At 43.2% G+C, this 13591-nt stretch overlaps 1 protein-coding gene across 3 annotated transcripts in view; it reads left to right on the plus strand.

The window, feature by feature from the left end:
• The first annotated feature begins 10007 nt into the window (after nucleotides 1–10007).
• The window catches only part of AP1S2 (adaptor-related protein complex 1, sigma 2 subunit), a 33352-nt gene continuing 29768 nt past the window's right edge, over nucleotides 10008–13591 (plus strand). For 2 of the 3 annotated variants that reach the window (XM_006835609.1, XM_006835607.1), the window contains exons 1-2: nucleotides 10008–10121; nucleotides 12532–12710. In XM_006835609.1, the coding sequence (XP_006835672.1) occupies nucleotides 12532–12710 (179 nt within the window). In that variant the 5' untranslated portion in view covers nucleotides 10008–10121. Of the gene's footprint in view, nucleotides 10122–12531; nucleotides 12711–13591 lie in introns of those variants that run through there. The other variant, XM_006835608.1, reaches the window with a different exon arrangement.

Below are 13591 nucleotides of genomic sequence, written 5' to 3' on the forward strand. Positions count from 1 at the left end.
AGGCTCCTCATGAGTACAATTAAGTAAAATGCTCATCCTTCACATTGTTGTCCATAGCGTGTCATGATCTACATAGTCGAAAGCCTTTGCATAGTCAATAAAGCTCACGTAAATATCTTTCTGGTATTCTCTGCTTTTAGCAAAGATACATCTGATATCATCAGCAACATTCTCCCTTGTTCTATGTCCTTATTTGAATCTAGTTTGAACCTCTGGAAGTTCTCTGTCAATGTACTGTTGCAGCTGTTTTTTAAGTATTTTTAGCAAAATTTTACTTGCATGCGACATTAATGATACTGTCTGATGATTTCTGCATTCCATTGGGTCACCGCTCTTTGGAATGGGCACAAATGTGGATCTCTTCCAATCGTTGAATGAGTTGACCAGGTAACTGTCTTCCAAATTTCTTGCATAGATGAGTGAGTGCCTTCAGTTCTCTATCAGTTTGTTGAAAGATTTCAATTTGTATTCCATCAGTTCCCAGAGTCTTGTTCTTTACCAGTGTCTTCAGTGCATCTTGGACCTCTGCCTTCAGTATTAATGACTCTTGATCGTGTTATCTCTTGAAATGTTAACCATCAACCATTTCTTTTGGGGACTGTGATTCTGTGATGCATCATTCGATATTTTGCTCATTGCTGTTGTTGTTGAGTGCCATTGAGTCGGTTCCGACTCATAGAGACCCTGTATAGGGTTCCCAAGGAACAGCTGGTGGGTTTGAACTGCCAACCTTGTGGTTCGCAGTCCAATGCTGATCCTACAGCAATCAGGAGTCATAGAATCCTTCAAGATTGCAAGGCAAAGCTTGGATTATTATTACTTCAGTTCTTTCAGCTTGAGAAATTCTCAGCGTGTTCTTTCCTTTTGGTTTTCAAACTCCAGATCTTTGCATATTTCATTATAATACTGACTTTGTCTTCTCAAAATGCCCTTCAAATTTTTCTGTTCAGTTTTTTTACTTCCTCATTTCTTCTGTTTAATTTAGCAACAGTCTCTTCTGACACTCATTTTGGTCTTTTCTTTCTTCCTTTTTTATTTAAGCTTTTATTGTGTATTGAGTGAGTGAAGGCTTACAGGGTAGATCCTCAGTTTTACATTCATGCACCCTTAGCCAACAGTTTTTACGTCTATTCCCCCCCCCCCCTTTTTTTGATGTACATATACCACATTGAAAATAAATACTTGTTTCAATGTCCCAAGGGCCCATTTTGCAAGCCTGGCTCCTGCCTGCAAACATACTGCCTTATAGTTCTCGGCTGCTCTGTCTCTCAATGCCATCGCCTCTGCCACCATCTCTGTTTTCACCACTTTTCTGGTTAGGATCCCTGGTTTCTCTCATGTTCCTCCCTCTTGATGATCCTAGGGCCCTCTGTTCCTGAAATGACTGATGAACGGCTCTCCCCTTTTAGTTGCACCTCTTCTACACTTACAGTTGTGACAATCGCCATTAGACTTGATCACAATTACTTTCTTGTCTTGATGACCTTTTACTTTCGTCCTGTATGATGTTCTAGATGTCATCCCACAGTTCATTTGGTTCTCGGACATTAGTGTCTAATGTATCAAATCTGTTATTTGAGATGATCTCTACATTAAGGTGGGATATGTTCAAGGTCAAATTTTGACTCTCCTGGACTTGTAATTTTCATCAGCTTCAGCCTGAACTTGATCCTGAGCAATTGATGGTCTGTTCCACAGTCTACCCCTGGCCAGGTTTTGGCTGATGATATGGAGCTTTTCCACCATCTCTTCCCATACTTGTGGGCAATTTGATTTCTGTGTATTTTATCTGGTTAGGTCCCTGTATATAGTTGGCTTTCATGTTGTTCAAAAAGGGTATTTGCAATGAACAAGTCATTGGTTTTGCAAAATTCTGTCATGTGATCTCTAGCATCGTTTCTATCACCAAGGCCATATTTTCCAACTACTGATCCTTCCTCTTTTTCTCCAATCTCGGCATTCCTACCACCAGGAATTATCAATACACCTTAATTGCCTATCTAATCAATTTCATACTAAATAAGTTGGTAGACTTCATCATTACTGCCTTCAGTGGTTGGTAAGTAAATTTGAATGATAGTGGTATTAACTGGTCTTCCTAGTTGGCATATGGATATCATCCTTTCACAGACAGCATTATACTTCAAGATAGATCTTGAAATGTTCTTTTTGATGATGAAAGCAACACCATTCATCTTCAGTTTGTCATTCCCAGCATAGTAAATCATGATTGTCAGATTGAAATTAGCCAATACCAGGCCATTTCAGCTCAGGATATAGTTCTTTATGCGTTCCATTTCAGTTTTGACAACTTTCAATTTTCCTAGAGTTATACTTTGTACTTTTCAGGATGTTTATTTCTGTTTCTCCTCATTTTGAGTTGTGCCCCATCAGCAAATGACGGTCTTGAAAGCTTTACTCCATTCGTGTCATCATGGTCAACTTGACTTTGAGGAGGCAAAACCAGTCGTGTTTTGTGTGCCTTCCAACCTGAGGGACTCATCTTCCGGCACTGTATCCTAACACTATTCTGGTGCTCTTCATGTTTCAATATTGAATATTCTGGTTTCCACTTCTATCCATTAGGTTTTCAGTGTCTAAAGTGTGGTGCTATGGTATAAAGCACAGGACCACAAGGTCCATTTGAATCACAAGATCGGCGGTTCAAGCTCACCAGTTGCTCCTTGGAAACTCTGCATGGGGTCATTATGAGTCAGAACCGACTCAAAGGCATTTAACAAAAACAACAACATTCAGAAACAATCCACCTCCCCTTCTTAGTCTTACTCTGCAAGCTCAGCTGAAACTTGTCTACCACATGTGTACCCTGCTGGTATTTAAGATATCGGTGGCATATTTTCCAGTAGCACAGCAACATACAAGCCACAACAGTAGGACAAACGGACATACGAGTGGTGGAGATAAGATCAGAGTTATTGAAAAACCCATGGAGCCCAGTTCTATTCTGACACACTTGTGGTTGCCATGAGTAGGTATGAAGTGGAAAGCATCAGGTTTGATTTTGGCTTGTTGCTGTTGAATCAATTCTGACCCATAGTGACCCTGTATAGAGTTTCAAAGGAGCAGTTCAAACGACTTTGCAGTCTGATGCATTAGCCCACAGTGTCACCCCAGGACTCCGATTTTGGCTTAGGTTTATGAAATATTTCTAAGTGTTTAATGAAAGAAAATGTATTCATAATAGACTTCATTGTAAGTGTTCTGACCAGTCAGAAATCGTTTCCAAAAGCTCAGAATTCTGTTTCTGAACAAAGTTTTAGTGCTTTATGACTGAGACAAGCGATACCTTATTTGTTTTTTGTATTCCCGTTATCTCTAAGAGAGCTCAGCATTGTTGTGTGCCTTGGAATTTACTCCAACTTTTAGCAAGCCTATAGGATGGAGGAGAACTGCCCCATAGGGTTTCTGAGGCTGTCAAGGTTTACAAGAGCGCATTGCCTGGTCTTTTGCCCCATCGGACTACTGGGTGGGTTCAAATTGCCAATATTTCAGTTAGCAGCCAAGAGCTTATCCATTGTGCAACCAGCACTCCTCCATCATAAACATTAATGAGCAAATGAGTGAATGGACAGAAGAATAACCGCTTACTGGGGAGAGGGGAGCATTGTATGGAAAGATAATTGGATTATTTCATGAACTTTTCAAAGTCCCCTCGTATTCTGGGGTCACTTTGAAAAAAACCCAAAAAAACCACTTCTGTTTGGATAGCTTATTTGAGTCCCTATTAAAAAATGCTGACTACTTAATGTATGTGGCCTGGCTTCTCAGCAGTTAAAGATTTTACCTACCAAAGGTTCAAAAATAATGCCTCCAATCCCTCCAAGAGAAAGAGAAAGGCATATAAAGATAGTGCTTGCTCTGTTTCTGGAAACGTCTAGAAAAGATCTCTGTTACTTCATGTTGACCTTTTCAGCGATTAGCCCTGAGTTTCTCAACTAGGCCCTAATGACATTTTGGGCTAGATAATTCTTTGTTTTGAGGGAGCTGCAACATAAAGAGATTTGATATGCTTAAAAAAATGATTTAAAAAAATGTTCTTTTGACCTGATGCTTGCAATGAAAGGCTTCATTTGTAACCTAAAACAACTCTAAATCTCTAGGGGGTGGGGGTAGGGGGAGGTCTTCCAGGAAAAAAGGCTCATGTGTTGGAGAATGATTTGCAGTTGTGACAATCAAAATGTCTCCACACACTGCCAAGTGGCCCCTGGGGGAGGGGGGGCGACAATGGCCCCTAACTGAGAGTCACTGCTGGCACCTAATATGAAGACTAGTCATCTTCTTGCATTTGATTGTCTCAGCTCTGGAAAGCAGTTTCAAGGAGTAGATACTCACCAGGTCACTGTAACTCCATTGTTGAGAACTTTGGCAGTGACTGGCTCTGCCTATTTTTTGGCTCTCCCTATTTTGAAATGATTTGATTAATTTCATTATTTTTGGCCAATTTTCCCCTTGGAACTTTATTTTTAGAGATGCAAATTCACCGATTCTGGTGTGGCTCTGTAGGATAAGCACTGGACTGCTAACCCCATGGTTGGTGGTTCAAACTCACCAGCCATTCCTTGGAAATTCTATACAGGGTCCCGATCAACTTGACGGCACCTAACAACAACAACAGCAACAGTAGCCGGTGCTGAATCCATGTAGAAAATTACAGTATCTGTAGAAAAGATCCTTCTTTCTTATTAAGTTCCATCAAGTCAGTTTGGGCTCATAGTGATCCAGTCTAGGGTTTCTGAGTTGTGAATTTTACAGGAGCAGAAAGCCTCAGCTTTCTCCTGCTGAGTGGCAGGTGGATTCGAACTGTGGACCTTGTGGTTAGCAGTCCATTACTTACCTACAGCACCACCAGGGCTCCTTAGCTTCTATGGCTAGGTATTTTGAAATAATTTGGGGGCTGGCCAAAGCATTGGGCTGCTAACACAAAGGTTGGTAGTTCAAAACCCACAGCTGCTGTGTAGGAGAATGCTGAGGCTGTCTGCGCGTATAACGATCTGTAGTCTTAGGAATCCGAAGGACCAGTTCTACCCTGTCCCATTAGGTCTGGGGGTGTCAGAATCTGCTCAATGGCAGTGGGTTTGATTTTTTGGTACTTTCTTTAAAAATATATAGACTTTTCACCAGCACATATAGTGTTAGTACTGGCTGCCTTTTCAAAATCAAATTCATTACATTTAAAGCATTAGTTAAGTAAACCCGGTGCTAAAAGACAAATGTCATCATAGCTTTTGTTACATCCCGCCTCAAGACTTCATCCCTAGAAAGACATTTACCATGGCTTCTGGAATTGACTTCCTGGTAGTTAAAAACAAAGGCGCTCGGGTGGCACCATGGTTAAGCGCTCAGTTGCTAACAGAAAGGTTGGCAGTTCAAACCCGCCAGCTGCTGGCTGGGAGACAGATGTGGCAGTCAGTTTCCTTAAAGATTAAATCCATAAATTCATTTCATCGAGTTGATGCAAACTCATAGCCTTGGAAATCTTATGAGGCAATTCTTTGTCCTACACGGTCCCGGAGTTGGAATCGACTTCATGACAAATTTGGTTTTATTTAAAGAGTAAGGTCCGTGGGGTTCAAGAATGATAAGACTTTCTGTTCCAGCAAAGATTTACAGCCCAGGAAACTCTGTACAGGGTCACTATGAATCCATTCCATGGCAGTGATTTTGGTTTTTGGAACATCCCTGGGTGGTACAAATGATTTGCTCTGGACTAACTGTAGCGTAGTGGTTAAGAATCGGGCTGCGAACCACAAGGTCATCAGTTCGAAACTACCAGTTGCTCCACGGGAGAAAGATGAGGCTTTCTGCTCCTGTAAAGATTTACAGCCTCGGAAACCCCGTACAGGGTTGTACAGGGTTGCTATGAGTCGGAAACGACTCGACGGCACTTAACAACAACAACAACAACTGAAAAGTTAGCTGTAGAAACCCACATGGCAGCACCATGGAAGAAAAGCCTGGCAATCTACTTCTGTTACGATTACAGCCAAGAAATCTGGTGTCGTTTATCTAAAGACTATGTCAATAATTCTGTTTCTTGGTTTATTTTAGATGTTATATATCTTCTTCCTGTTAGTGCAGAAGGATTAAACATTATTTCAGCATCCCTTCATTTCTGCTCCTGCATTTTCTCAATATAATTGTTACAATTTGTATTTAAATCAATTACCAGTGTTTAATTGATGATGTAAGTCAAGTTCGCCACAGTCACTAGTATCTTGACATCCTTGTGTTGATGTTTTCCATATTTTCTTAGTTTCATTTCCTGGTGCTTTGAGAGGGAGAAGATCAAAGCATGTGGCCTTCATACCATTTTAAAATTTATTTTTAAAACTTTTTATTGTGAGTTGAGCTAAGGGTTACAGACCACATCATCAGCTTTAAACAAGTCATACACTTTGTTTCATCTCAATGATTACAATCCCCTCCAAGCAACAACAGTTACCCAGGCTTCCTCCCTGCGGTTCCTATTTGCATTCCACCCACCTTCCCATCCCTTCTCATCTTCATCCTTAGGAAAATGTTACCCTTCTGATCTTGAAAGACTGGCGTTCCATGGTGAGCTGTTGTCCCCACGCTAAACCTATAGACTGCTTGGCTGACAGGTGGGCCACGAGGATGAGTTCCTTTCCTATCATACCTCTTTTAACAAGTACTAAAATTATATTTGAAAAATTTTCAATAGGTTACATTTAAAATAAAAAGTCTCAAGATTTTATTTAGAAGGGAGAAGCTCTATTTCATCCTGATCTCTTATGTTTATTTATATATTTTAAAACTTTTTATTGTAAATAGAGTATAAGTCCATTCGTTTTCCATTTCAACAATCTACACATTTTGTTTAACCTCATTGCGTGTTATCCCTGCGAGGTAACATCATTTACCCACGTGCTCCCTGTTTCCTATTTCCAGTCCTCCTCCTTTCCCAACCCTTCTGAATTTTGTCTTAGGGTAAACACTGCCCCTTTCATCTCAAACGGCTGATTATTGTAGGGTGTCTGCACCTACCTCTTGTGCTGCCCATAGACCTACTGTTAAGCTGACAATTGAACCATGGGATGACTTCATTGCCAGACCCAAAGGGTGACTAAGGGTCATGGTCTTGGGGGTTCCACCAGTCTGACCTCTTATATTTACCATAAATGAAAACTATGCACTTTTTACATTTAAGATAGAATTTCTTATATCAATTTAAGAAACAATTGTAAAATTGGATTTTTAACTTTTCACACAAAGAGTTTTTGGTATCGTTATTAACACCCAGAAATCGGAACCACTTAGGTAACATTTGTTGCTGTTGTTAAATGCCTTCGAGTCGGTCTGTCTCATAGAGACCCTGTATAGGGCTTCTGAGGAGGGGCTGGTAAATTTGAACCTTGTGGTTCAAACCGACCTTGGGGTCCAGTGCATTATTCCACAGTGCCACACCAGGGGTCCTGGGTAACAGAAACCTGGGATTAAAAAAGGATACCCTATTGAAATGACAGATAAAGAAGCGATTCAGCGGGAAATGTGGGTATAATAAAGCCCACAATTCAGAAATGTTAGGAATCAAAGTCAAGACCTTAATTACCAACAAAGATACCAATAGTGCTTCTTTTGTCTTTCCTGGTGAATGCACAATTAGCACTAAATATTAAGGAGCTCTGGTAGCGTAGTGGTTACGAATCGGGCTGCGAACCTTAAGGTCAGCGGTTTGAAACTACCAGCTGCTCCGCGGGAGAAACATGAGGCTTTCTACTCCCGTAAAGATTTACACCCTCGGAAACCCTGTACAGGGTCGCTATGGGTCGGACCCGACTCGATGGCACTTAACAACAACAACATTAAGAGTAAGGAATCAACTGTCTACAATCTACCGAAAAAGACCATCTGCTTCCATAAATTTTGTTCTCGGCTCTTGCCAAAAGAAGAGAACATATTAACAAAATAATGGCCCTGCACTGTTAATTGGTAGGCTGTTTGCAGTTGTGCTATCGCTATTAGAATAAGCCATTCCTTCTGCTAAATTAATAAGCAGCCAAGATTATGTAATAGTAGCTTTCAGCAGCTAATTACATTTCCCACAATGCCTTCCCCTGTCCCCCCACCTTTCTGGGGCTAAGAATCCCACCAACTGCCAATATGTAGTCAGCAAGTCTCCTGTCCTCCTTTCTGTAGCCACAGACCAATGATAGGAATACCACCAATGAGTTTAAACTTGGAGGTGGCTAGCTCTGGATATAGGCATTTTGTACCGAAAAAAATGAGAAAGCAGCATTTGTAATTAGAGGGTGCATTTCACTGCATCGGATCTTTGACCCTATGTCATCTGTTTTGTGTAGCAGGGGAGAAAAGGGGACAACAGAACGTGGTTTGGGAGCATGACTGGGCAGGGAGCCGGGAGAAATTTGAGTGGGGGCCTAAAAGAACTATAGGAAGGCAGCTTGGTGCTTTACACCCCACAAGCAACTTCATTTGTATTCCAGTATTCATTAATCATACAGATTAGTAGAAAAAATTCCAAGCAGCAATACTAGTGCTTAAGTAGGGGAGGTATTATCAATTTTTATTTTGTTAAGTAAGGGCATTAAAGAATGCCCCCTATTATAAAGACATTTGAACACACACACACAAAAGGGAAGAGCATCATCTCGAATAAAGAATTTCTTTAAATTGAGCAAATTTAGCTTCATGAAAAATTAGCATCTGTACTGGGAGCCATTAAAAAAAAAAAAAATCTTAGCGATTGAACCTCTGCAAACAGGGACAAATTTCTAGCTTCCTTTTTAAGAAGTCAGGAGACTGGGGTAATGAATAGCATCCAACATGGGAAACCCGTGGCTGTTCAAGCAAGGTCACTTAATCCCGTGGGGCTCCCCTTTCCTCATCTGTAAAAGATGAGTTGGACTAGATGATTCATCAATTCTTCCATTAAAAAAAAAACAACAACAACACGAACATTCATTATGCGCCAGACACTAGGCTCAGCATTCTGATTCCTAACAGATCTATCATCTTTGTCCTTATCAGTCAACTCACATATTTACTAGTTGTTATATGTCAGGCAGTGGACTAGGTTGGGGATGCAAAACGGAATGCTAATTTATGATGTGCTAAACCGAGGCCAATGGGCACAAGGGTGAGAGATTCATTCTTACAAGGTTTTAGGGTCAGGCTTAACAGGAAAGGTGACTTTAGGGAGAAACGGCATGCCGGGCACAGCAAATCATCAATAATGCTAAACTGGACCCAAACGGGTCGGGTCGGGAGCGGCCCCATGTGAAGGAAGCAGAAATTAATCTCGGAGATGAGAGGCTGTCTGGATTTTTCAGCAGTGAAGCGGCAACAACCCATATGGTTTGCAGCTCTGAAGCAAACATGAGGAAGAGACTTTTTGCATAGTGGTGGGCGAAAAGGTGTCTAGATCTGGGTTGTAGCCGCGCCATGGGAAAGAGGGGCCGGGTTCCAAAGAGTTCTTGCTCCAAGCAAGAGCTGACTTGATTTCCCGGGAATTAGAGACGCCCCCCCTCATCATCCCCAGCCATCACACCTCCCTTGTCCCAGCCTCTTAGGGCATAGTCATCTGAACTCGAACGTGGTTCTTGCAGGTAGGGAACTTCAATGTCCCGCACGGATGTATCTGCCAAGGACGCCACGCAACCCCGTCCACCCACTAAGGACCCGGCCGGGCAGCAGCCCGCACACACCTCGGCGACAAGGGCCTCAGTGCGCAGGCGTGCCGGCCGACCGAAGCCATTTCCGGGTCACGTGGCTGGGCTTCCGGTCCGCGCCGCCCAGCTTCGCGGACACCCGGCCAATCGGCTTCCTTATGTTGCGCGGTTGCTGGCTCTGCCTCCGGTGTCGTGGGCGGTGGCCAGGCTGCTTCCCGCGCGCTGCCTAGCCCGCCCCTCCGCTAGCCGCAGCCCCGGCTCCTCCCTCGGACGGCCCCCGGGGCGGGGTCTATCGGCTCGCCCTCCCCTCGCTGCCTGAGCGGCCTTTTTCCAAGCGGGTCCCCTCCCCTCGGCAACACGGCTGCTGCTCCTCACCGCGGCGACAGGGGCTTCCCCTCAGACGCCGCCGCTGCCGGCCGAGACCCGCCGCGTCCGCGCCCCGCGGCCGCAGTAAGTCCCGGGGGGCAGATGGAGGTCGGGGACGGGAAGGAGAAGGGAGGGCCGGGCGCGCCCCCAGCTGCCCCTTGCGCCCGGGAGAACCCACCCCGCGCCCGTCCGGCGGCGACTCGGACACCGCGCCCCGCAACTCACTTCTCTCGGTGTCCGCGCCCCGACTCTACTCCGCACCCCGGCTGCAGGGTCTATCCCGACCGCCACTGGCACCTGTGGTTCGGGGATCGTCTCAAGTTTTGCGGGGCGTTTTGGGGAGGGGCCGCGGCCGGGGGCGGGGGCGATCGGGGACCCCTGGCGCCCCCTGCGCGGTGGCGGATGCCATTGTCTGCTCAGGTCCTCGCCGTCCCCTCGCCCCGGTGCGGCCAAGGGATGCAGGGTGGCCCGGAGAGGGGGCGTCGGCGACGCCCGGACCCGAGGAACGCTGGCCCCGAGCCCGCTCCGCGGCGGAGCCCATTGTTTTTAGTACCAACCTCGAGGAATTGTGGTGCCCTGTGATTTGCGGCAAAATCCAAAGCATTGATTTTTAGCAAGAGGGAAGGAAGGAATCCTTGTGCTTTGCGACTGGGTAGCGTCCCGTTTAGCAGATCGTTTGTTTTCGGGAGCGTCAATTATTTATTTGTCCAGTAAAGTGACAGGGCGGATGCGCGACCGCCGCAGACATCCTTGAGCACAGACTCCCGTCGTTCGCTAGCAAACCCCCACCTTTCCTGGACACCAAGCTCTAGGAATACTGAGTCCGTTCTGTTTTCCCAAGTTCTGCTAACGGGTTTGCATTCAGTGTGGTCCAGTTGATGCGTTCCTGGCTGGCACTTTGATAGCGAAATTGTGTTCGTATATTTTGAGCCCGTGAAGGATTTTAAGTGAGATACGATTGGTCTGTGGCTTTAAGCCAATTTTAACTTTAATAAAGTTAAATTGCCGCGTCATGAATTTCCAAATATCTTGTTGATGGCTTCTTTCATGATGACCAAAAATAAATAAATAAACAAGACAAATTTCTTAGCGACTTTGGTGATATAGGTCCATTTTATTCTGATTTGGATGTGCAAATTCCACCTTCCAAGATGGTGCGGTGGATATTAAAAATCGGGTTTGAATTATACTTGCAGTAGTACAATTGAAAGAACTTACAATAGTTAAAAGAAGAACAAGGCATCATCTCTGAATTTTACCTTTGAATTGCCTTTGTTGAAACAATACTTACCTGTTGGCAATTGAGATGAGCAGTTCAATTATAAGAAGGATTTCTTAAAAACTAAAGACATAAATGCATGGAGACATCTGTTGATTTGCAAATCCCAAATAACCACACACAAAATAGTCTTCAGTGTCAGATACACTAGAATTCAGCATCCACTCATGCTGTAGATGCAATGTAACTCTTAATAATCTGGGCTTTTTTGATGTTTGTATTCTCTCCCATAATATTACATTAACTCCATTCTTTATGGTGTGCATATTTACATTGGATTTTTAAAAAGTAAGGTGAGAACAAACAGATCATTAAGAATCAGGCTTTTATTAAGAAAAACATGTATTTATGGGATTTTTTGGGGGCTAATATTTTCGATTTTTAAATTTTGCTTAAAACATGCTAGCATAAACTGAAGAAAGCATTCTAAGTGACAGCAATCTTGTCTACTGGGGATTTAGCCCGGAACTTGATTGGCCTCAGGGTGAAAAATAGTTCTTTTTTTCTTTCTCACGGACCTAAAGCGAATGATGTACACAATTCTTCTTTGATGCATAGAGCATGTGACTAGGCATATAGCAACAGTAGAAAATATAATGTTTTCTGTGAGAAGAGTTACCTTTCTTTTTCTTCAAAGATTTCACGCCAACTGAACTGTTTTTCTTCTTTTCCATGCACTCCTTTCCAAACTTAGATGGATCATCATGCCCTAGGGAGGTTTGCATATAGTTGTTGTTGTTGTTAAGTGCCGTCGAGTCGGTTCCGACCCATAGCGACCCTGTACAGGGTTTCCGAGGGTGTAAATCTTTACGGGAATAGAAAGCCTCATCTTTCTCCCTTGCATATAGTAGAAAGAGCTTTAGGAAGAGCTTTTTTCCTACAAGAATTTCCTGCTGTGTTAATTGGCATAGAAATATTGATGGCTAGTAATCATTGTGTGAGTCCTGAGTCCTGGTGTAGCGCTGTACGATAAGCATTGGACTGCTAATCAGAACGTACCTGGTTCAAACCCATCAGATGCTCCTTGGAAACCCTATATGGGGGCCCCTGTGAGTTGGGACAGACTCTACAGCACTCACCAATAATCATTGTCACTTGATCACCCTGCTTCCCGTCCCCCAGCCAGGTTTTCTAAAAAACATGATTGTAGTCTTCACTCTATTGAATCAAGGTGTTGCATCTAATATGTAATCTTGGTTTTATTTCTCTTGCCAGATGCAGTTTATGTTGCTTTTCAGTCGTCAGGGAAAGCTTCGATTGCAGAAATGGTACGTCCCACTCTCAGACAAAGAGAAGAAAAAGATCACAAGGGAACTTGTTCAAACCGTTTTGGCACGCAAGCCGAAAATGTGCAGCTTCCTCGAGTGGCGGGATCTTAAGATAGTTTACAAAAGGTATGGCTTGTGTTCATCAGGAAGTGGAAATAACTATCAAATGTTTTATCTCTTATAATGTGAAAATCGTAGGCTTTTATTAGACACTATTTATGAATAATGATTAATAACACTTTAGATGAAATGAAGTGGAGCTTTTGTGTTTGATGAGTTAAACAGGTTCAAATGATTTTTTTAAAAGGCAGGGAAATAAGCTGTAAAACTATGTAATTAAGGGCATAAATGGTTTTATTATACTTGGTAAATATGGTCAATATTTTAATATATGTTACCCTAAATGTGTATTAATTGGAAAGTAGTATAGTCTTTAGGAATATTAGAACCTCTTTTAAATCTTTTAATGTACATTTCTCAACATGGTTCTGAGCAGGTTGAAAAAAGCATTTCTTCTATGACAGAACAGTTTTGGGGGGTGTTACGGATTAACATGAACTTTCTTCCCCATTTCTGGTCCCTTACATGCAGCTTACAGCGTTGAAGATGTACATCGCTGCACATGAGCGTGTTCTCTTGTGTGGGAGGAGTGCAGAGGACCTACAGTATGGGGTGCAACACAGGCTGAGGAGAAGGCTTCCTGTGGGGGAGATGGCAGGGGAAGAAATGAAGAGTTTTGGATAGAGTTCTTTAAAGTTCATCAACAGAAAACAGTAGAATTGAACTCTCTTGAGTGATTTTGAAGGTAGTATATGTGTTTGTAATTGTTGAGAAAGATCTTAGAGCTGGGAGGTATCGGAGAGTAGCCTAGAGAGAGATTTTTTTTTTTCTCAATCCCCTCCCCACCCCAGTCGTTAAGTGCTGTTGAGTTGGTTCTGACTCATAATGACCCTGTCTGGGGGTTTGGAAGAACAGCTGGTGGGTTTGAATCACCGACCTTGGTGGGG

The sequence above is a fragment of the Chrysochloris asiatica genome, unplaced genomic scaffold (assembly GCF_000296735.1).
Source record: "Chrysochloris asiatica unplaced genomic scaffold, ChrAsi1.0 scaffold00018, whole genome shotgun sequence".
NCBI lineage: Eukaryota > Metazoa > Chordata > Mammalia > Afrosoricida > Chrysochloridae > Chrysochloris > Chrysochloris asiatica.